Below are 23,479 nucleotides of genomic sequence, written 5' to 3' on the forward strand. Positions count from 1 at the left end.
GAAAGGGAGAAAGGGGAAAATGTAGCACAGGGCGGGTGCAGGCAAGAGCGGGGGAGCGTACCTGGCAGCGATAAAAAGCTGCACCGCTTGCTTACGCGGAAACAGGGAACAAAAAGCAGCTGCCTGCTCCTCTCGGCCTCCCGACAGCAACGCGCCCGCCGACGGGCACCCGCCGGCTCGCTCGCACGGATCAGCTCTCGGGACCGCCAGCCTTCAGCTACACAGCGAAGGGCAAGCCAAGAGCACTGTTAGCACCGTTCTGTGCCGTAAGCCCCATTTCAGCCACGCATTTACCTAAATAAGGTGGGTGTTACGTGTAAGGGAAGCGTAAAGTGTTTTAAACAAACCCAAGTGTGCATAAGAAGCCCTTACGTGATCGGCATATGCACAAGTTAAAAAAAACACCCAACAAACCAACACTTCAGTCAAGAGGTGTTGCAAAGAAAGCAATTTTTTTAATTAGCTCTTTGAGGAAAAACTCTTGCCAAGATGAAAAGAAAGCCTTTGCTTAGAGCGAGAGCGCACATCTAGACCCAACCTTGTATCGCCACGTGCCTTCAACGCATCCGAGTGCTTCAGAGGGAGCTGTGGGCCTCTGCAGTTCGAGCGGAGCCACGGGAACAAGAGAAATACCATCCCGACCATCTCCCACCGACAAGTCCTGGAGTAACGAACGGGTGAGAGGAAGCTGGGTTTAGCTGCTGCTTGAAGTGCCTCCCTCCTACACGTGTCTCGTCCCTGTCGCTCCCACGCCTGCAAGAAGTCCTCCTAACCGCCCATCAGCTGCGTCTTCACGTAGCCTCTCCTTACGCCTCCCTTCTCCCCATCTTTCCCCTCCGGATTTTTTGAGGCCGCAGCCTCTTCCCTCAACCCACCCAGAAACCCAAAAAATATCCATCTTGAAACCTAACGCAACTCCAGGTTTGTGTCCCCTGCAGCGAACACTTCCCTGGAAGTGTTCAAAAAACGGGCAGAGGTGGCACTTTGGGACATGGTTTAGTCTAGTCTGCCCTTGATTGGTTTAGAGTGGACTTGGTAGTGTAGGTTAATGGTTGGACTGGGTGATCTTAAAGGGCTTTTCCAACCTAAACGATTCGATGATTCTATGAAAGGCCAGAGAGCTTCCTGACCCCGCAAAACGAGGCGACCTGCCAGGGATGAAAGGGGTCCTGCCGTAGAGGAGCCTGACTCGCCAAAAGAAGGTCCCTAACCAAATATTCAGGGCCAGGACGCAGTCAGCTTTCCCCTAGGTAGTCAAATTTCCAGCCCAGGTACTGAGCGATCTCACGGCCGACCTCCTCGCCTGCACCCTGCCCACCGCCTGCCTGCCCCGAGCGCCTTCCCATGCCCTTTCCCATTTACTCAGCCAGCTGCACGCCAACAGCCTCTCCGATGGGCCCTCAGCTATGCAGAGGGCATGTCTGCAATCGAAGCGGTAATTATTTCTGTGTTTACCTCTGCAGTTGCGCTACGTGTGACCTAAATACGCTGCTTGCGGCATCGGAGAGGCAGAAAAAGGCGTGCTTCGACTGACTCCACCACCTCGGACCAGTCCACTAGCCTGCTGTGCAGTTCTTGAATGCCAAAACACCAAAGATTCCCTTACATTTATGGGAAAGTCTCCCTGACCATCTTCCCTACGTAAAATATTAATATAAAAAAATTAAGCTGTTCGGCCATCCTACCTGGTATTTTTCAAAGGCTCTCAACACTGGTCTGCCGTTGCGCTTACTGTGGTGAGCTGAAGCTAAAAGCTTTTGGAAAAATCCCACCCCGTGTCTTGAAGAGCCAGGAGAGGAATTGGATTGCTGAAAAATCCAACAACGCCAGTAGAAAGAGGACTCCTGGCACACCCCTGACTGCGCTGCATCTGCTCTGCTAAGTAGGTACATTCATCTCAATCCTGTAGCTGCCTTTTGCTATTTATAGCTGCTAGCTTAATGAACTTCCAGGGTAGACACCAAGCCTGAGCCTTCCTAAATTGATGCTTAAATATCCTTGTTGAATTAATTCGATCTCGTTATGCATGGACTGTTCCACAGTTGGACTGGCAACTTGGGCTCCTCACTGGAAATCAGCTGGGACATTGTCCTCCATAATACAGGATCTTTTCCTGCAAGGCAGGCACTCTGAGCTGGGAGGCAATACCAGCCATTTACTTCGTAGTAAACCAGACTGCACATCAAGAGGTTAGGAAGGCTGTTGAAGAACAGCCAAAGAGATCATAAACGCATTTTTTAAGACACACACAATTAAATAGCCACCTCACACTCAACCTTAAGATAAACAGGAGCTATTCTCTACGTGTCCCAGGCACAGGCATTTTGACAAGCAGTCTCTGGCTCGGGCTGCAGGCAGCTGTACTTACAGATCAGGCATGCTGCAGTCTCCCCAAACCACCCTATGGCTTCAGTAACCCTGCGCGCAACGCGCTTCCCGTTTTGCCCAGAAGTGCTCCTGAGAAGAGGCAATTTCGTGCCAGAGAGCTGCAAAGTTTGCTCTTTGTAAGGCGAAGCCTGCCACAGAGAGCCTGGAAAACCCCTGCCCAACGCATCGCGGGCGTCAAACGGATTGCATTTAAAATAGGAGGAGATGGTTTCCACACCCGTGGGCTCAAATTGCTTTTTCCACGAGCGGTTTCAAATAGAGCCTCGTCTCAGTTTCGGAGGCAGTGCCAGGGACAGAGCCTTCTGCCCGCTCCTCAGCTCACGCCAGGCGCGAAGGCTCGCTCGGTCCCCACGGGCGTTGCACAGCACATTGCTCAGCATGCTGCTCTGGGTATTTTACCTATTGCATTTACAAGAGACAGACTTGCCTACTTCAGTGCTCCCGTTAAGATGGTAGATGCAAAACGTTAGCTCAGGCCGTGTGTAAGCAAGCTGTTCACAAGCACTGATACTGAGCCAAGGGACAGATGTACCTCAAAATATGATGGTTCTCAAGAAATGTGAAGCGTGAGGTGAACAGATTGTAACTTAGCCACTGGTGGGACAGTTAGTGATCCAGAAACACCTCCATGCATGCTCCGGTCTTAGAGATTTCAGGAATTATGGACGTGATGAGTTATGGATGGAATTATGGACATGATGAGTTATGGACGGAATTATGGACGTGATGAAGCACTTGAGAGAATCAAGAGCACAAAGGAATCAATGGGCATTTCAGCCCCATCGGTGGGCTTTCTTTTCTGATAAGGATCGTGTCGGTGAGTGAGAGAACACAGCAAAAAAGCAGAGTAGCTTGGGCTCTGGGGATACCTGGCTAGCACCGTTCAGAGGTACTGCAGATGTTAGAAAACTATTTATACACACACACACAGAGCACCACTCTCTTATCTAGGCACCCAGACCCACTAGAAGACCTGAAGAACCTGAAAGGACCAAAAAATGTATTCGTTAGTCAAGAAGCAAACCATCACGTAAAGGAAACTAAGGATACTAATGCCATCAACTTTAGGGTGTCCCACATCAACCAGAAGCAACAAACTGCTGTACTTGGATTAAAAATGAAAAAGCCTCCACTTAAACAAATCAGCGTGGGGAATTCATGCTGCAAGACTGCTCACCACGACATCTTTTGTATTGCTAGGCATCTCGATAAACCAAGCATTGATTACCCAGTTTTCAAAAAAAAAAAAAAAAACCAAAACAAAAAAAACCCCAACAAAACCCCAACGGTGTCCACTGGTGTTGCAGGACCTGTCAGGTTCAGACAATCTATTAGAGCTAATTACAGTTCCCTCTCCACGTCAAACATCCTCCCGAGCACTACTTAAATGCAGCGAAGTCGTAGCACACGTACCCAAAACTGACAGCAAGCTTCAAGCAAGCTGGATTCTCTAGACTTCCGGCTTTCCTAGCCCCAGATTACACAGAGCTTACTTTTGAGAGGAGGCTGCATTTCAAATGAGAATTGTTAAAAGGTGCACATTAACCTGTAGTGCGGGATGACGCTCGGCGAGCGTTACAGAGGGACACAGCGGTCGCCTGCATAGCAAATCTGACCCGTCCAGACCAAACCTCACCTTCACCGGGAGAGATGCACTCCATCCAGAATGCGAGCACACGCCTCAAACAGTACCTTCATGAAATGACTCTGCTGCAAACGTTTTCTCTTTCAGCAAAACGCTCCACCTAACCCACATCTGAGGGCTCAACAGAGAGGTTTTTTTTTTTTTACTAAAACCATCAAGAACTACTGCGGATGGGCGGAGGAATTTCTCCGAGCAAACTGCAAACCTTTACAAACCTTTGATGGGATGACATACCATCCCTTCCCTCTCTCTTGCTATACGGGTCCTCTAGAAACCACTCCAACAGACAGATCCAGATTTTCAACCTCTTTTCCCCATTTCTGGTTTTGTGTCTTATAAACAGGATCATAGTTACACCCTTCAGCTGGTAAAGAAAACCTTCAGTAAGCTTAGCCCGCATGTGACGTATGCAGAAGAGCTGCAACTAACAGTGTAAAATGAAAGATGGCCTCGGCTCACAACCACTTAAGCCCTCCTTTAAGGTTTTCCAAAATTTAGATTCTGCACTTCTATTTATCCACCTGTCAACATTTTGACTCCTGCCAAAAATCAGATTTTACCTCCTTCACGGATGCAAACGCTAAGAAAATTCTATTCCAACGTGCAGTTTATTAGTTTCATGGGCCCCTCATTATTGCTTGTTGCTTTTGGGTCCCAGTTCCTCGCCGCATCCGCTGCCAAAGCCAAGTATCGCAGTCATTTCTGAAGCCCAGCACTGCCTGGGGCTGCGTGTCCTGAATGCCCATTTCCAGTAAACTCTGAACACTGAATTTCCTTTCCTCCCACTCCATTTTCTTAAGTGTTATGCTGAGTTTAGACAAATCTTTCACTTTGGCAACAACTATTTTTCAGACCCGCCAGTGGTTTTAACAAAAACACTCAGTAAACCATACGGTATTGCAGCGAGGCTCTACACCCCACCGCCTGTGGGACAAAACCTTTACACTTGGCTCCCAGCAATAACATATCATTAAAGGAAAAATCTAACCTTACAGCCCTTCAGCAAACTCCCGGAGACTCCCTCTTGGTCTTTAAAGGCAGGACATTTACGTGTACAAATATGTGTTCATATGCATGTAAAGTACTATACCTAGGATGAGGATGAAGGCGTCCCGTGTTTACAGCTGAAGAGTAATCTCAGCAGGCAGCTTACTGTCCCATGAAAGCAAATTCCTTCTTCATCCTATTTCCACATTGTTAAAAATGAAAGGTCAAAGAGGCTCAAGTCGGGCAGCCAAGGAAACTTTGCGATTCAGAGGAGAAAGACCTCAAGAACATGGAAGCGTTCAAAAAAACTGGTAGACGTGGCACTTTGGGACATGGTTTGGTCTACCCTTAACTGGTTTAGTGGTGGACTTGGTAATGTTGGGTTAATGGTTGGCCTGGATGATCTTAAAGATCTTTTCCAACCTAAACGATTCTGTGATTCTAACATAAGAGGATGCAATCCCCTTGCCTATTACCTTCCTTCCATAAACTGTGGGTGAAGGCTCGCACCCTCCTCAAAGCCGCAGGCTGCATTAACAGCTCTGCAAAACGTTACCGAGCACAGGAGCGAGCGTCACTTCGCATGAACGCGGGGCACGGAAGTGCCATGCCCGCATCTTCTCACCCCTACTGTTTAAACTGCGAAAAAGAAAAATTAAAAAGCAAGCGATGCCTCTAGTTAACTTGCGGAAAACAAGGTTCGAGGATGTTTATTGCCAGCTACCTTTACAATCACTCCAAAGAACAGAGAATTTTCAATCTTTTGTTACCTATGCTACTAGCATCATTTCTGTGATTATTTTGTGTAAAACGCCTTAGGGCTTGAACCGAGGTGTAGTATTGCAAGTCGTTACTTTATAGCTTATAATACTTGTCCTTGACTACACATGAAGTTTCCCAAGCTATTTTGGAAAGGGACAGGTATTTTCTATTTTGGGCTTCTTGCTCTCTATTTGCTTGGAATCACCTTTGCCTATAAAAGGACTTTTACCCAGCCGCTGAATGCAGAGTCACACTTACACACAGTTAGTTTCTTACCTTCCAGAACCACAGGCCACGCACAGGTCAACTGAACGAAGGTGAGAATTTCCATTCTGTCAAACAATCGCACATTTTTCTAATTCTGTGTCTTCTGACATGGTAATCGCTCACCTCAGCCCCAGTCTGTACCGCGTATTCCAAGCGCTTCTGTTCTAAACGCGCCATTGGAGTTTCAAAATAGAGAGATTCGTGTCTTCGTTAACCTTCCGCACGTGCTGTGTGTCTAAGGGGCAGAGAGCTGGGCCAGCCCGAGGCCAACCCACGCGAGTTCTGCACAAGCACAGGCATCCCTGCGGAGCACCTCGTGCTGGCGCGTATGTCAACACGGTGTCTACGCGCTGCCTGCTACGACAGCGCTTGCCGAGAGACATGATTTCGTTGGGTTTGAGCCAGGGAAGCGAGCCAAATTAACTTGGAGGGCAACCAGACGACGAGAAGAAACCCCTTCCCAGATCAAGCAGAGATGCATTTCCTCATGGGAAACATCTCCTCATGCCTGTAGTAAAGAATGAGGAAGAGGGAAATGGATTCAGACTGCAGCCTGTCCCGAAGAAGAAACTTCTATCTGCCTTCCTTGTTCCTCCCTTGTCTCGTCCCTTGCAAGTAACAGCAAACTCTACCATCCGCTTCACACCGAGACAAGGGACCGGCCGACCTGAGGAGGCAAAACCAGGCTGGACACCTCTACCCACGCCAGCCGACAAGCCTCCGGTGCCTTTCCACCATCACCTCTGCTCTGGCCAGCTGAGTCTTTCCTTCACCCCACTACGTGCATTAACCACAGCTAATCGCAGCCCAATGCCCAGAATACGAGCGGGTCAATACTCCGGCCACCAGCGGTCCAAAACCCACCAAACCTTCCCTCCAAAAAGCCCATTTTTCTCATCGCCTCTCAATACGCTATCCTTCCCCTTCTGCAGTGTTCTGACAGCATAAATCTTCAGCTGTTTTCCAACTCTTATGTGTGTTTTGGGCAGATCAGAAGAGGGTATGTAAAGCCTGCTGACTAGTAATGCAATAATATACATATATATTTTTTTTTTTTAACCTCAAAAATACTTGTATGCCAGCTTCCTGGATGGTGCAGAATAACCACCGCTAGAAAGTATTTCGCTCTTACCGGTTGTAAGTGGAAACCAGGGTCAGGCTGGTTAAAGGAGGTGCTTTTAGAAATAAGGTGCCAGTAGACTGCATCTGGCACACGGATTTGTAATAGTCTGCGGTGAAGGGAAGCCACGTTTCAGCTCGCACCAGTGTCAGCACTCTTGCCTGAGAACAAGGGTGTGAACTCCAATTTTCCCTCCGAGCGCAGAGACAGCCCTGCAGGCCTGGAATATACTGCAAGGGCTCTGCAGAGGGAACATCGCCTTCAAGCCTCCTCCTCCTCAATGTATCAGAGGATGTCCCTGTCGGGATTTTTGAAGGAGGCATCTTTCCCAAGCGGTAACTGACTTAGGATAAAACATAATAAAAAATGAAATGAGGAAATGGGCTCAAGCTGCGCCAGGGGAGGTTTAGGTTGAAAATTAGGAAAAATTTCTTTACGGAAAGGGTGGTCAAGAATTGGAACAGGCTGCCCAGAGAGGTGGGGGAGTCACCATCCCTGGAAGCGTTCAAAAAACGGGTAGATGTGGCACTTGGGGACATGGTTTAGTCTAGTCTACCCTTGATTGGTTTACTGTGGACTTGGTAGTGTAGGTTAATGGTTGGGCTGGATGATCTTAAAGGTCTTTTCCAACCTAAACGATTCTATGATATGATTCTATTCTATGATACCTGTACACGTTCCATTTCCCTAACTCTCCCGAGATGGGAGAGCTGAAGGTTGTTTAAAAACTACCAGAGTTTGGGTTGTTTGACTGAACTGGACAGAGATTTAAAAAAAAAAAAAAAAAAAAAAAATTGAGATTTCCAGACTGCACCAATTCCCAAATTCAGAAGCGCAGCTAGACCGGTTTTGAACTGGAACAAAACGTTTATAGGGAAGGTTTGCATTTCTGGACCTGTTTACTCTCTCGCCTGTATCCACAGACATGTTTCATCAGGTTCGTTTGTTGTGGGACAAGCAGCTTGACCTGGTGAGTCAAATCCAGATCTGGACAAAATCTGATAGCACAGTATTCACCAAAGCAGCTGAGAAATCATCTTCAGGTAAGATATCGAGGTTTAGGCTTCACGGTCCTTAGGGACAGATCAAGAAATAGAAGGGATGTGTTGAATCAAAGTTTTCTACTCAGTAAAAACAAAGCTCTCAATATAATGGAGACAATCAAGTCGTTTCCCAAACTTCCTGGAACTATTTTAACAACTATGTTATTAAAGATGTTGCAAATCAAGCTTTATATGCTTGTCCTTGTATTTGAAGATGAAATAAACTACAAATTACATACAAGCTGAACTGACAGCGTCTAATGCTTGGCTAAGTTAATGATTGCAAAAATCAACAAAGAGAAGGAGCTAAGCAAATTCTCAATTTTATAGACTGAGATGCGCTGTACCTTTCCGAGATGTTTGAGGTTTTTTTCTTCAAGTAAAATTGGGTTTTGCTTGTTTTAAAACATGGTTAATTTAACAAAGCAGAATGCAAGAATCCAAAATCTTCCAATTCTAAGGAAAAACCGGAAATGTCAATCAGGTCAGTCCCTTCACCTCATCGTTAAGCTACGTAAACAGCTCTTTCATGTTATTATCTCATTTAACTCGCACACACCTATCACCTCCTCTGCAGCCCTTCCCAAGGCAGTGTCCTACACACGATATTCACAACACAGTATTCATCGAGCCTCAGTCTCCGGTGGGTACCTGAAGCACACGTGAATCCAAGCCCTTTTTTTAGTGGTGAGCGCAGTCCCTGGGGACAGCCAGCCCTCCCGCGAAGCGGTGTTATGCAAAGGTCATTAACACAGCTGTCCCAGCAGCCCTTAATCCTGGGGACTGCAACACCCTTGCTCTTCTATTCTCGGGTCCCTGCACGAGAAAGGTGCTGAGCTGCCTAAGAGGGCACAGCGGGCTCAGGAGTTCCCCTTTCCTGGGTGGCCAGCACTTCTCTTTTTTCTTCCTCTTCTGACGGCATGGAAAAACTGCGTACTACCCCACACGCACATCCAGCAAGCCCCCACAGAGCTGGCCTAGCTCTGACAGATGCATCCCTTGATCATCACCCATCCCTGTAAAATGAGCTCAAGCACGTTAGACTAACGCTCACTCTCTGGTTGTCTCCACGCCCTGCATTTCACTTCTTGCTCAGTTGCTGTTATTTTTCCCCCCCTTTCAAAGAAGAAAAAGCAAAATCCAAAACTCCCTCCTTTCCCAGCCACAATGCAGCCACATCTTCTCCGCTGGCCAGCTGGCACCCCTGCTCCCTAGCAAATACCTTCACTCCGACCCACTCTACTAGACCACAGGGTTAGGTCCTTCAGCTTCTTACGCCACATACTCTCTACTGACAGCTGTCTGAAATCTATGCGAGACATTTCATTTCAGCTTTCTCCCAACGCCATTAAAATTGCTGTTCAAAATTCCCCCATTCTTTGTTTCTAATATTCTTAGCGCTCTTTTGAAATGGGATTTGAGCCACGAACCCCTAACTCATTTATAATTAACAGATGAAGATTAAAAAAAGCAGGGTTAGAACTGAGATTTCTCGCCATGATTGCCCATAATGAATATCAGACTAAGCTGGTGAGGCATGCTTTTCTTTGTCTGAAGAGAACTGGTCCTCTCTTGGACGCACCTGCTATAACTAAGAGGTAACGCAGCAGCTGGATACATGGCGCACGTAAGCCATTCAGACCCTCAAAAAGCCTTCAGCACAGTTCTAGTAAGAGACAACTAAAGCTGGCACAGTCTGAACATCCCACAGCTGTCTCGGATCGGCAACCACCTAAGAGACAGAAACCGAAATGAAAATAAAGAGCCACTTCTAAATGCTGGAGAACATCAAAAGCAGAACAGCAGAAATTTCTGAAGGAAGCCTGGTGTCACTACATAGGTGGAACTAGAGAAGGGCTGTTAGCCAGCAGAAAAGTATAGGAAACAATTCAGGTCACCTATGAAGACAAGAGTTTTAGAAGGGAAAAAATCTGGGGAGAGAGGCAACATGTAATTCAATGTTTGGAAATTTGAGACAGTAATCTGAACTACTCCTATCCTTTACAGTGTTCTAAATTAACTGTGCCAGCTTGTAAAAAGATCTGGCCACCGGCGCAAAAGAGCAAGTCCCTGCAAGAACCTGGTAAAGTATCTGGATACACGAGACTGTGAACAATACAGAAAAAGTTACAAATGATGTAGTATTAATGCTATTGCATGGGACACCTGGAATATCGTGTGGTATTTAAGTTATTCCATTCCAAAACTACGTAGTGCAGAGAGGTCAAGGTGGAAAAGTCTACGGGAAAATTCTCAGATAGAGAGATGAAAAGAAAAAATGCACATTTCTACATGCAGACAAAGAGCAGACAAGAACATACTAACTTGTAGAAACAACAGAGGAAAAAATACCCTTAACCCTTTCTCGAATGACACAAAACAGAAACAACGATGAACAAAATGAAAGGCAGAAAATCAAAACCTGATGGAAGAAATAGGTTTTCAACCAGGGGCACAATTAGCCTGTGGAAACGATTCCCCTAGGATATTGATACATCCCGAAGCCAAAAAGGAATTTCTACAGATCTGGGCACTTGCACGCCAAAGAAGAACAGAGGTGTAAATATAAAAATTAAACTTAAAAAATCTAGAGTTCTTGAAGACAGGTAATTATGTCTTTCGGTGTAAAACCAACTCCGGGTTTCTGAGCGTTGACAAGAAAACTTCCTTGGGACAACTAGGGAACTACAGCTACGGAGAGCAAATGGACTTTGTGACTTCTCTCCCTTTCCAGTTGCTGCTCCCTGAAGCACCTGCACCACGGAGAGTAGCAGGCTCTGGGCTACAGACGTGACTGATCTGATCCCATGCTGCTGCCTTCATATGCAGCAACTATCCAGCAACATAATTTCAGAATGAAAACTTCATATATTTCTTCAACCAAAGATCAGGTCTTAAGACCCCTGCTCCTCTCTCTCTCTCTCAGGAAGCGTCTTCCCACTTACAAGCAAGTTCTTTAATGAAACTCCAACCATCTGGAATTAGCCTCAATAACCTGAGCTATATCGTAGCCCGGGTTGTTCTCCTATATTCAAGCCTTGTTAGCACGTTGCCATTTTAGCAGGCCATCACCATCTCTCTCTCACTTCTATTTAAGCAGCCATCCCCCAGATTTCGGAAAAAAGCTTGCAGCCAACAGAGAAGACAGCAAGAAGAATGGGACTTTACGAGAGTCTCCTACGATGTTACCGAAGAGCTGTGCAGCGATGACACTAGATAAATATCTCTCTCCTCTGGTTAACAACTGCAGTACAGATGGAGGTATAGGGCATCCAAAAGAGACCTCAGCTGCCTATCAAAATTCAGATATTCAACCCCTACAGATGCTCAAACACACAGTAATGCTCCACTTTATTCTTCTTTTTGTTTGCAAAACTTAAAACCGGTTAATTACCGAAGGGAAAAGACTAATTAGCACCGCAAGTTATCGATACAACGAAGCCCAGTCCCAAGCGGGTATGTTTCTCAGAGTCTACAGCAGTGGCCTTGGTGCTTCTCATCAACCTGCTCCTGCGGGGCTGTTTCTAGCTGAAGCCACGGGGTGCGTGAATTCTAGAGAGCGTGCGCATCCCGAGAGCCAGGGCAGAAGCTGCAATAGATCTGTCTCGGCATCTACTCAGTCTTTGCATTTCCTTGCTACCTCTTTACACACCTGTGTCAAACCGCTTTTTAAAATTTGGCCTGTTCCTGGTTGGCATTAGCTCAGGAGCAAACGCAAGTGATACAGAGGGATGAAACGCCTGCTCCAGCCGGTGCCTTTTCCAAGACACAGCAGCCATTCGACAGCAACTGATTAAGACTACTCCGACCCTGCAAGACGAGACGACCGTTTCCGTGGATCCAGTTTCCTCCTCCGTGATCAGATCAGGAGCAGATCGCTAGACAACAGACCACTGTAGCGAGCGACAACTGAAACCGGTACTTACTGAGTGGTTTAAGGATGCTGCTGCTCGTCTCATCAGCGTTTTCTACGTCTGATTTGTCAGAGTAGTTCTCGGAGATTTTCTCCTTTTCTCTCTTTTCTTTGTGCCCAGTTCTTCTTCTGTGACGCCTCCTTCTCCTATAGCTCTTCGGCACGTGGACCCCAATGTAAATAGTGTGATGACCTAGGGAACACAAGCACAGCAAATGTTAACTTGGACCATGTATAGTTTGGGCATCACTGGCCAGTACAGTTCATGCTGCGTTTTGCTCAAATAGGCAAGCCAAGTATCTTTCTTTGCTGGCCTAACAATAATTAGTCCTATGTTTCTTGTCTCCAAATGTGAGCTAGGAGCTCTTCAGCTACCATTTAGAAAAGTATTTTTTGTACAATCATTTCTGAGAGTGCATGCCACTGCAGACTCTCTGATAATTATTCTGTCCTTGTGACTCATTTAAAAATACAAATAAAAACCACAGAAGGCCATCATGCTCATTTTGCAATATTGAATACAGCGCTCTTCAAAAACATTCGACATAAATTTTTCCATTTTTTTTACCAAATGCACTGGCTGGACTTAACACCTACCTTGTGCAAACTGATCCAGCTTAATTGAAGAGCTTAGAGCAACAAAATTTACATCGTTTGACTATGCAGTGCATTGTACAACAAGTGTCAAAGTACCATTAGGATATTATTATAACACAGCAGATGAAGAAGGACTAACATAAGTTACTGTAAACTTCTAAGTACTTGGCACTTTCCAAAATAAAAATTAAGTAATAAAAGAGTTACGTGCCAGATTTCATACGCTGACTGTGAACACAAAGTTGCCTTTTCCCTTTCATATAGACTTCCGTTTCAAACTAAAGCACTTAAAGTACATTTGCCAATTGTTATGTCTTTTTGATGAGTTTGATAAAAAAGTTTTATTTTCAGGGCTTTCTGCACTGTCTACCAACTTTGGATAAATACCTTTGCTTGTGCTTATAGAAAGCATTCATATGTCTTTTTCGGTGCCCAGATAATTCAGACATCTTACTGTAAACTTTAAAACCAGCTCCTTCAGATTTAGCTCTTGATAAATGATAGCTGTATTCTACGCTTTTGACCAAATTTGGTTTCCTCACTCATGTCTCAGCATAGCCAAGCAGAGAGTTTCAGACAAACACACATACCCTATTACTGACTGAAGTACATTTATCCGAATGAATGAGTCACAAACGCACGTAAGAACAAATATATTTATCTGTAGGCACAGTCATTTACTTCTACTCACAGCGGAGCTTTTCTGCAGAGTCACCGGCTCGGTCACCTCACATCCATCTATTCTTAAGTATGCTTACACCTTGCATGAACGCATGGCTATTAAAATCCCACGCGAGCATACCGGGTGATGTATTCCAGAGAAGGCAGAGGATACAGCTTTTGGAGAGTCACGCTCCATCCTGCGGCACCGTCCCACCCCAACCCCTTTGGCAGGGGCCTCCCCAGAGAGAGGGGAGACCCCCCCAAAGAGCAGCCTTCAGATCCCAGCCTCTGTGACCGCGGGGGCTTTGAGCGGGACGCCCGGATAAGACAGCCCTCGGTCCTGACTCCAGCACCTACAGATATCTGCCACAGAAAGTATTCAGCCAAAAGACCCTCCTGAAACGCACTCCGCAACGTGAAATCCCATCGCTCCTGAAACCACAGAAACTTCTGTGGAAACTTCTTGTTGGGTGGGCACCCAACAAGACGACGGCGACAGCGTCTGAATCCAGACGAGACGTGCTTCTGTGTTACCGGACACGGAGCTCTGCAACACCTCTCTGTTCAGCTCGGAGCCGCGTCCACCTCTCTCTTGCAGCAGCCATACTCCCTTCTGCTCAGGAATAAGGATGAAGTCAAGCGAGTAACAAAAGTCAGCCTTCACTTGATAAAACAGTCGCACACTTGAGAAAGTTAGAGAGAAAACTGGCCCCTGCCACTTACCCATCTCCACCAATTTTCCCTCATTACAGAGTATGCATTGCTCTTTCCCTTCACCTGCAAGCTGCACCTATTAATACCGTTTGCTTTTCAGCAGCATTACAAGGTTCCAGACGAACTACTTATTTGCAAGACACGGGAAGGTGCTCTGGAAACGCCAGCGCAACAGTAAAGCCAGACTCTGCGGCCACCAGTTAACTTCACCGCTAAACACATGTCTCTCTAATTCCTCGTTAAGATAAATCCAATCTTTGAGACCGAACATCTGAAAATTTAGGCACAAAATACCCAATTCCCGTAACAAACTGACTTTTCAATGAAAAACAACCCTGCATTTGCCATTTCAAATTCCACACGCTCTTGAGGCCAGCTGCGAAGTCTGGAGAGTCCTTCACCTTCTTGGCACGTGCATTTTCATACTGAAAGCATCCGAGGTCTTCTACAAAGCCGCTTGACCAGACTGGCCCTCCTTGATAGCAACTTTAAAATAGCTAACCGAGTTCCCCAAGGGCTTTGCAAATAACGGAATGATGAGCTGTATGCAAGGACGGGGCCAGCAGCTTATGAAAATAGCTCGTGCCCTATGCATATTACACTGTCTCTCATACCCATCTACACACGCGCTCGAGAGCCCAGCAAAACTGTGGAGGTGCACAGATCTCCAGCAGCAGCTCCTTTGAGAAGCAAGCACAGAGGACAAATTAGAAATTTTAAACGCATGCTTGTTGCTGAGTTACTGAAGTATAAAAAAAGCATCTGGAAAAGGCTTCTTAAATATTGGGTTCTTAATTCTCAAAGACTAATACAATGAAAGGGAGGAGAAAAAAAAAAAAGTTGTTGTCCAATACGATCACTTGAAAAAAAAAATCTTCATCCCCAGACTGGCACTAAGTGCGGTATGTTTTGGCTCCAAAGTCATTTATTATGTGGAAATGGTAATAGAAAGCAGAGGCTTATAAAGAAATTCCCTTCTCGCTCACAGACACGCTGGTGCGACAGCGCCTGAGATGGCCCTGCAATGGAGCACATCATCGTCGTCGCGCTGGCTCGAGTGCTACAGCAAGCTCGAGTTTATGCACTGGTGGGAACTATGCAGAAGACCGCACTAAATAAATAAACCAGACAGATATAAAGATATACGGTGCCCGCGATGTCAAGATATAAACTAACAGCTACAAAGGGATAGTGAAAATGTCTCCGAGTGAAGTTACGATTACTTTTTAGCCAATATTATCTAGGCTGCGTCATGAACAGTTCACCGCTACCTGCGCATCTCCTGCTGCCGCCGGGCGCCAGCAGCCGCACAACCGTCCGGTACAGTACCAGACGCTAATAACTTGCCATCTCAGGGAGCAGGACAAAAAAAGAAACAGAAATCCGGGGTCGAGCAAGGTCCAAAAAAAAAAAAAAAAAAAAAATCAGGCAGCGCAAGAGCGGCAGAAGAAAAGGGACCTGCACCTGCTGCCTCCGGGCCAGCGTGCCAGCACGGCGATCTTTGATAAATGGGCTCCCAGCGCAGAGGGAACGGGCAGAGCCACAGCGCTGGAGACGGCTGCACCTGAAGATACCATCTAGCTCTGGCGTGCCCAAGGAAACCCGGCGAGCGATTCCAGCAGCTGGGAACGTCAGCTTTAGCATGGCAGATGGCGTAAACGCTGCACAGGGACAGAAGGGGAGATCTTAGGACGAGAGGAAATGGGCTCAAGCTGCGCCAGGGGAGGTTTAGGTTGGAAATTAGGAAAAATTTCTTCACGGAAAGGGTGGTCAAGAATTGGAACAGGCTGCCCAGAGAGGTGGGGGAGTCACCATCCCTGGAAGTGTTCAAAAAACGGGCAGATGTGGCACTTCAGGATATGGTTTAGTCTGGTCTACCCTTGATTGGTTTAGGTGGGCTTGGTAGTGTAGGTTAATGGTTGAACTGGATGATCTTAAAGGGCTTTTCCAACCTAGACGATTCTATGATCTTAGCTGAGCACAAGCAGGAGCTGCAGGGTACGGGTGGCCCCCGGAGAGACAGGGCAGAGGCAGCCGTGCCCAAAGGATTCCTACAGCCAAGATCGCATCCAAAAGCCAGACGCAAAAGGATGGGGCAATTCCGGTATCTGTATTAAAACAGCGTCCTCCTTTGAAGCACTTGAATTCTGCGGTCAGCTTGATAATAGAGGCACATCATAGTAAGCCTGTAGTCTTAATACTTTAATATGCTGCCAACAGAACCGGACAATCTCTTTAATCTTTTGACCACGTGTGCACAGCACAGATTTTGGTAATGCGAAACTAAATTGTATATGCGCAGGCAAACATCTGCATGACTTAGCTGCTTTTCTCTCTTCTGCATGGGAGAGACTTACTTCACGTTGCTTTTTGACCGTCGTCCCCCCACCCCGCCTCTGCTTCCCAGTCTGTTCAGGGAGGCCAGGCAAGACATTTTCCTTTTCTGCGTACTTGGAGCGCTTGGCATCTGCTTATATTGTTGCAAACGCTGAGATAAACTTCTAGGCTCCCTTCCCAAAGCGCCTGGAAGGAAACAATTGACACATACTCTCAATGCCCTGGGTTTCTGAGACATTTCCTACTCACCGGGGTAACGGAGCCTTTCCCATGAGAACCATTGACTACGAACGGTCATGCCTGATGAATTTAACGCGACACGCATGCACCGCACTGTTATCCTACGGCTTGGTGGAGGACGGGAAGCGAAGAGCCGAGTGCTAAACTTCTCCTGGTAAATCCAGGTCCTGCTCAGCCGTAACTTTCTCTCGTACACCCGGACAGGGGCCAATTGCCAGCTTCCTCCGGTGGCCCTGACTGCAGTCGCAGCCTTTTCTGGGGGCTGCTCCCATCGCCCTCCCCGCTCTCCCCCAGGATTAGCCTCTGCGTGCACCTCATTAATTTTTAGAGCTGGTTTGGTTGACCAGAAGCACGTATTTCACAACACTAAAAGCCCGAAGGTAAGAGGCACAGCAAGACCTGCGGGTCCAAGTGGCACCTTTTTTATTCTAAAGGACAGCGGTGGGTCATGCCTTCCTTGAACTTACACCTGCTGTAGCTAAAACTTTTGAAGTTAGCTTCTTGTGCCTGAGGAGAAACTTTACCATGTGCCAAATTCAGAGCAAAATCGTTTCACCCGATTATTAACGGAGCAAGAAGTAGTCATCATCAGAGAGGTATTTTTCCCCTGGAAAAATGTTGGTTGAAACCACATCTTTTGCTTTATTAAGAGCTATTAAAGAATAGCAGCTCATGATTCAGAGTCCAGATTTAGAGTTTGGGCACACAAGACTCCCTGAGTCATTTTTACCGGTGAAAACCCACTCGGGCATTACCAAATTTAAGTTCTGTAAAACGCACCATTGCCTCCCTGCCTGCGAGAATTTCTGTTCATCTCGTCTCTGTCCCGGCCAAGCACGGTCTTGTTGAGGTCCTGGGAACGAAACTGTCTGCACCTCAAGTCGTGCACGCCACGCAAGCTCACGTGCTGACCCTAGCAGCCGCCCAAAAGAAAGCAGCTCCGGACGCCCTGCCTCAACGAGTCAGGAGCCCAAGCACACCACCTCAACGCAACGCCGTGCTAGTTCTTTTCCGAGTTATTCCATTTAAGGAAATGTGGGGGTTAAAGAAGCAGAAAGCTTCGTGAGGGTTTCTCAGCAGGAAAAGCCAGGACTTGCATCAAACACACCAGGTTCCTGTACCTCTACAGCCATAATTCTGTCTAGGTGTCTTTGCAGTCGCTGTGGCACAAGGCTGGAATCAAACCCAAGCTGTCTGTGGGTGAGGATCCTTTCTCTGTCCAAGGAAGAAAGGACGGCAGCTGTTTGGAGACCGAGAGGCAGGGCGTACGTGCAAGGGCCCCTCAATACAAGAAAGACATTGAGGTGCTGGAGCATGTTCAGAGAAGGGCAACGGAGCTGGGGCAGGGTCTGGAGCACAGGGCTGGTGGGGAGCGGCTGAGGGAGCTGGGGGTGTTCAGCCTGGAGAAGAGGAGGCTGAGGGGAGACCTCATCGCTCTCTACAGCTGCCTGACAGGAGGGGGCAGGGAGGGGGGTGTTGGGCTCTTCTCCCATGTAGTTAGCGATAGGACGAGAGGAAATGGGCTCAAGCTGCGCCAGGGGAGGTTTAGGTTGGATATTAGGAAAAATTTCTTCACGGAAAGGGTGGTCAAGCATTGGAACAGGCTGCCCAGAGAGGTGGGGGAGTCCCCATCCCTGGAGGGGTTCAAAAAACGGGTAGAGGTGGCACTTGGGGACATGGTTCAGTCTGGTCTACCCTTGATTGGTTTAGTGTGGACTTGGTAGTGTAGGTTAATGGTTGGGCTGGATGATCTTAAAGGGCTTTTCCAACCCAAACGATTTGATGATTCTATGATGAGGCACGCACGGAGCGGCTGCCCTGCTCACTGCTAAGCAAGGGAGAGTGCAGCTGTGACAGAACCAGGACAAGCCTGGCATCGCCAGCTGAGGAGCTGGTTAAATATACATGATGAAGAGACCTGCTGGAGCAGGCCCAGAGGAGGCCACCAAAATGACCCGAGGGCTGGAGCACCTCTGCTACAAGGCCAGGCTGAGGGAGCTGGGATTTTTCAGCCTGGAGAAGAGAAGTCTGCGAGGAGACCTTATTGCGACCTTCCAATACTTAAGGGGCCCTACATGAAGGATGGGGAGAATCTTTGTAACAAGGCCCATTGTGACAGGACAAGGAATAATGGATTTAAGCTAAAGAAGAATAGATCTAGACTAGATATAAGGAAGAAATTTTTTACAATGAGGGTGGTCAAGCACTGGAAGGGGTTGCCCAGAGAGGCAGTGGAGGCCCCATCCCTGGCAACATCCCAGGCCAGGTTGGACGGGGCTCTGAGCACCCTGCTCTGGTTAAAGCTGTCCCTGGCACTGCAGGGGTTGGGCTGGGGGAGCTCTAAAGGTCCCTTCCACCCAAAGCATTCCGTGATTCTATGATTCTATGACCTTGGGATCTGCCTGCATGAGAAGTGTGCTGGGAGCAGGGGAATTACTCACTCTGTATGCGATCATGTCAGCCCCAAACTGGACATCCCAAGGCCCGGGAAGCACAACCCATCTCATGTTGTTCAAAACACGCGGATTCATGCTACGACATAGGCGGCAAATGACAAAAAACATTTGTATAGAGGGAAGTCCGTAGCTCAAGTGTGGTTTCCCAAACTAGTTCTGGAACCACATCTGCCTTAAAGAGTATTATCGCTTCCTACCATGTCCTTGGTAAGAAACCAGTTCCTCCCAGAAGAATCATACAGAATAGACCTGATGTGTGACGCACCTACGGAGAGCTGTAGAGCTCAGGTTTCCCGTGAAGTTTCAATTTAGGTGATTCTGGGGAGCTTCATCCTGCAACGACAGTCTTTCCACAGCGCCTTTTGTACTGTGTATTTCAACACATGCATGTAATAGATTATCAGCAGCCACGGTAGTAACCCGAATGTAGGGTACTACCACAAAACCTGTGTTACAGGAAATGCAAACTGAAATCATACACCTTAGCATGAGGGGAAAAAAAAAAAAAAGAAAAAAAAATAAAGAAAAAAGGTACATCAGCAGATACGATTAGACTATCTAAGTGCGGTGATACCTTTTGGGCCTGGGGTCTCTGCATTCATCTGGACACCAAGCCGAGTCTACGGCTTTCTGCCGTCTTAGTGCATGACCAAGAGCAGACTTTAACCCTGATGCTGCGTTTAAGACTGAAATTCTTTTCTCATTGCAGGTATCTACAGCCAAACGAACAAGCAGAAAGAGATCATTTTATTTATGATCCTCTCCATTTTTAAGCACTTAACTCTTCTAAGAAAATGGTGACAGCACGACGGCTTTTGCTTAGGAAAAACTAAACTTGGTCATTTGGAGAAAAGAGCCGAAAGTTACAGGATCAAAGGATAAAGTCTGCCTGGTGCGCAGTATCGAAGAAGGAATCCCTTCCACATGACTGGGGTTGTTGAGACGTAGAGCCTGGTCAGACTAGCCCATAAAGAAAGAATCTCAGATCGGCACCTTAGAAGGAAACAAGATCAAAACCCAACATTAAAAATTTATAAAGCAGTGAAAATGAGCTGAGTGTTAGCACTTTCCACCTGGCCCTTGTTTTCACTTTCAGGGCTCCCTTCCAAAGAACAGGCAGAGTCACATTAAACCCAATCAGGCTTGGACAGGCTCATGTGGTTACCCTTGACATGTCTACACAGCCACCCTCTTTCTCCGCAAGCTCTGGCCACTCGCGCCTCCTGCGTTGGGCAGCCCTGTGCACCCAGGCTCTCGGAGAAGACTGGGACAGACGTTTCAGGCCCCCTGAATGACGGGCTTTGCTCAGGACGCCCCAGCCATTTCATTTTGGGGCATGGCTGACCTACAGGTCAAGCCACAGGCAAGCGAAGGTGCGTGCCCTTCTCTGCCCATTTCCAGAGCTTAGCTATCAGTCTCGTACCTGGCTGGAATTGAAACACAGCGTACCCTCAGGGCGGGGAAGCTTTACTTATTGATGTGGCTTCTGACGCACCCCAGGAGCGTACGGCTTTCACTCCTACCGCTAACGACTTGCTAACTTTATGAAAACTTGCTCCGTAGCGATGTCTCACGTTTAGGAATCCGCGCTTACCGCAGCTCCGTAGTCACACGAGACGGGCAGGGGATGCAGCCCCGCCGCGTGCTTCGTCAGCAGAAGACGGCACGGCACACCTCTGCGGCCAAGGAGGAGGCGTCGGTGTATGGCCAAGCACGCAGCGAGACGTGGCGCTAGCCAACACGCCGCTGGGACTGCAGCCAGGCTAGCGCGGCTTTTAGCAGCTGCTTCTCAAAGCCGGGGGTGGCGGCAGGAGGGTGCTTCTCGTTTCGTGTGAGAATCAAAGGAAATAAATGACAGAAAAAGCTGATGGCCCAGAAGGACACATAAATCACGGGGATGATCCATTTTAAAAGGGAGATACTAAAAGTAGCACTGAGCATGTCCCAAACTAAGCCCTGCTTAGTTTCAAATCAGCTCAAGAAATAAGAACAAAAGGCCACGCCGTCACGTGCCGGGTGCCCTTAAACCTACCTGATTTTGAAGGGGTTACGGGTGCCAAACACCCCCCGAGACCGGTGCTAGCGGCGGAGCGGGCACAGACGCGACACCCCGCTGCAGACAACCGTTCGCACCAGTGGAACAGGAACGACTCTCCCAGTCCCTCCTATACAATCACCCTATTTCACCTCAAAATTTTCCCCGGGGTGATCAGAAAGAGCATTAATTTCCACCCAGGATGAAAACACATGCCACAAAACCAACAGGCAAAGGGGGGATATTTTCAATGATACATTAGGAAGATGTAAATTCTGGGTAGGAGAAAAGACATGGTCATCCACAAGACCCATCAGTGAACGTGGCTGGCTCACGCAGTGGAAACAAGGAACGTGACGATTTCCCCTAGCACTGTGTAAGAGCTAAGTACTATTCCCATTAATCCATATGAACGCAGATACCGAAACTTGAAAGAAAACAGAACAAAACCATAACCGATCCTTTAGACGGGCCAACCAGGCACACTCCCAGGCTCACCACTCCATCCCCACAGGGTTTTCAGAACACACGCTGATATTCAAGTGACTGATTTTCCAGGCGAGTAAAAAATTATCGATCAGAAAAACAGCAGCAGGATCCATTGAGCATTTTGTTGAAATCTGGCTGAAATATAAACAAGTTAACATACCAGTTGGAGATAAATTGGCTCCAAATCCCTCCTGTTCCCCACAGCGACAAAGCCCCGTCAAGCAGTAGAAGCACAGAAAAGATGCGTTCCCCTCCAAAGAGAGGTGGCCAGCACAACCGTGTTCGAACAGACTCGGCTCTTTGTCCGACAGCAACGATTTTATTAGCGCAGAAACATGCACGCATGTCTCACAGCGGTGACGCACCAAATTACCTCTCTGCGAGAGGTTCCCGTGGAGGGAACCCAAGGTCTTTTTGAGGGACTGAGCGCAGACCGCCACAGGACCAGCAATAGCAGGTAGGTGCCTAGAGTTGGACAAAGGATGCCTGATAAGAGACGGGCTGGGAGAAGCAGCAGAAATCACGTCTGTATGGAAAAGACTAGTATGAAGTAGGGTAAGTCTGTACCCAGGTAGCTGAAAAAAACCGAGGTCAGGAAGGCCCTCGGGCATAAGGGCCTTTAAAACAGTAGTAGCGTGCAATGAACTAATTCTTCCACGGTATGTGGCCGTTGGCCAAAGAAAATGGTCAGCGTGAATCCATCAGGTGACGGGACCAAATACTTGTGAAAGGACAACCGTAAGGTTCACAACCTAATAAATGCCATCAGGAGAACAGCCTGCAATGGGAGAGATGGAGCAAAGGGCAAAAAAGAAAGTGGTGGCTCCAAGAGAGACAAAACCCAAGCTAGTCTGCAACTGAGAGATGAAACGGGAAGGGATAAGATTAGAAACAACAGGGCGCTCTTCCATTCTGCCAGTTCTGCCAAAAGAACCCCAAATTCATGGCTAAGATGAAAGCATTCAAGAGAGGACCCAGCATCAGCAACGAAGACGCAGGTACTTAATCGAGCAGGGAACTTGTCCAGAGATCATTTTAGGTATTTATTTTACCACCCTTCGCATCTTAATGTACAGTCCTTTAGCAAAATCACTACAAGGGGCAGGGAACTGAGCTGAGCAGGGGAAGACAGCATGTAAACAGGGTATTTTTTTTGTTTGTTTCTTCTTGTTATAACATCAGGCTTCTAGAACTTCAAGATCTTCAAAAGGTCAGTTTAATCGTTACATAAAGTGACCTCTGCAATCTTTAAAAGGTTCCCACGTAACAACGCTATAGTTAGCCAGAGGGAAAGTCTTCCCAGCCATCTGTCTAAAGCTTGCACTTCCCATTTTCAAACGTGCGCTCGCCCGCTATCCATCAATGACCCAGACCTGAACCGCCAGATTCCCAACAAGATTCAGAGGCTGCTCCAGCAAACCACCTTTAAAAGGTGAGTTAGCACTGCGCCCTGAGGAACGGGACGGCTCTGAAGGACAGAGCTCACATGAAGTCAAGAATATCTAAACAGGAGAAGAAAATGTAAAAAATGAAATGAGGTTTTCGTTTGACTTCTTGAAGTTGCTACAAACCGCATTTGTTTAGAAGGAGCAGACCAAGTCAGTCACTAAAAACTACGCTAGAAATTGCTAGGAAAGGATCAGAATAGGAAGCCCAGAAGACACACATTGGTGACAGCTATGAAGTACTGCTCCACGACAGGAAAATATAAGGAAGTTGGCAGTGAATTAATGGGTGGACATTGTTTAGACAGAACAATAGACATGCATTTGGGGTATTCTCACCGAGCTTTATATAAGCCACTGCGAGACTCTTACCCACAA

At 47.4% G+C, this 23,479-nt stretch overlaps 1 protein-coding gene across 1 annotated transcript in view; it reads right to left on the bottom strand.

Annotated features, from left to right (window-relative positions):
- SLC4A4 (solute carrier family 4 member 4) overlaps positions 1-23,479 on the bottom strand; it is a 168,104-nt gene that overhangs the window by 136,496 nt on the left and 8,129 nt on the right. Inside the window, exon 2 of the mRNA XM_075709210.1 lies at positions 12,139-12,318. Within this exon, the coding sequence (XP_075565325.1) occupies positions 12,139-12,318 (180 nt within the window). The remainder of the gene's footprint in view (positions 1-12,138; positions 12,319-23,479) is intronic.

The sequence above is a fragment of the Pelecanus crispus genome, chromosome 4 (genome assembly GCF_030463565.1).
Source record: "Pelecanus crispus isolate bPelCri1 chromosome 4, bPelCri1.pri, whole genome shotgun sequence".
NCBI classification, from domain to species: Eukaryota; Metazoa; Chordata; class Aves; order Pelecaniformes; family Pelecanidae; genus Pelecanus; species Pelecanus crispus.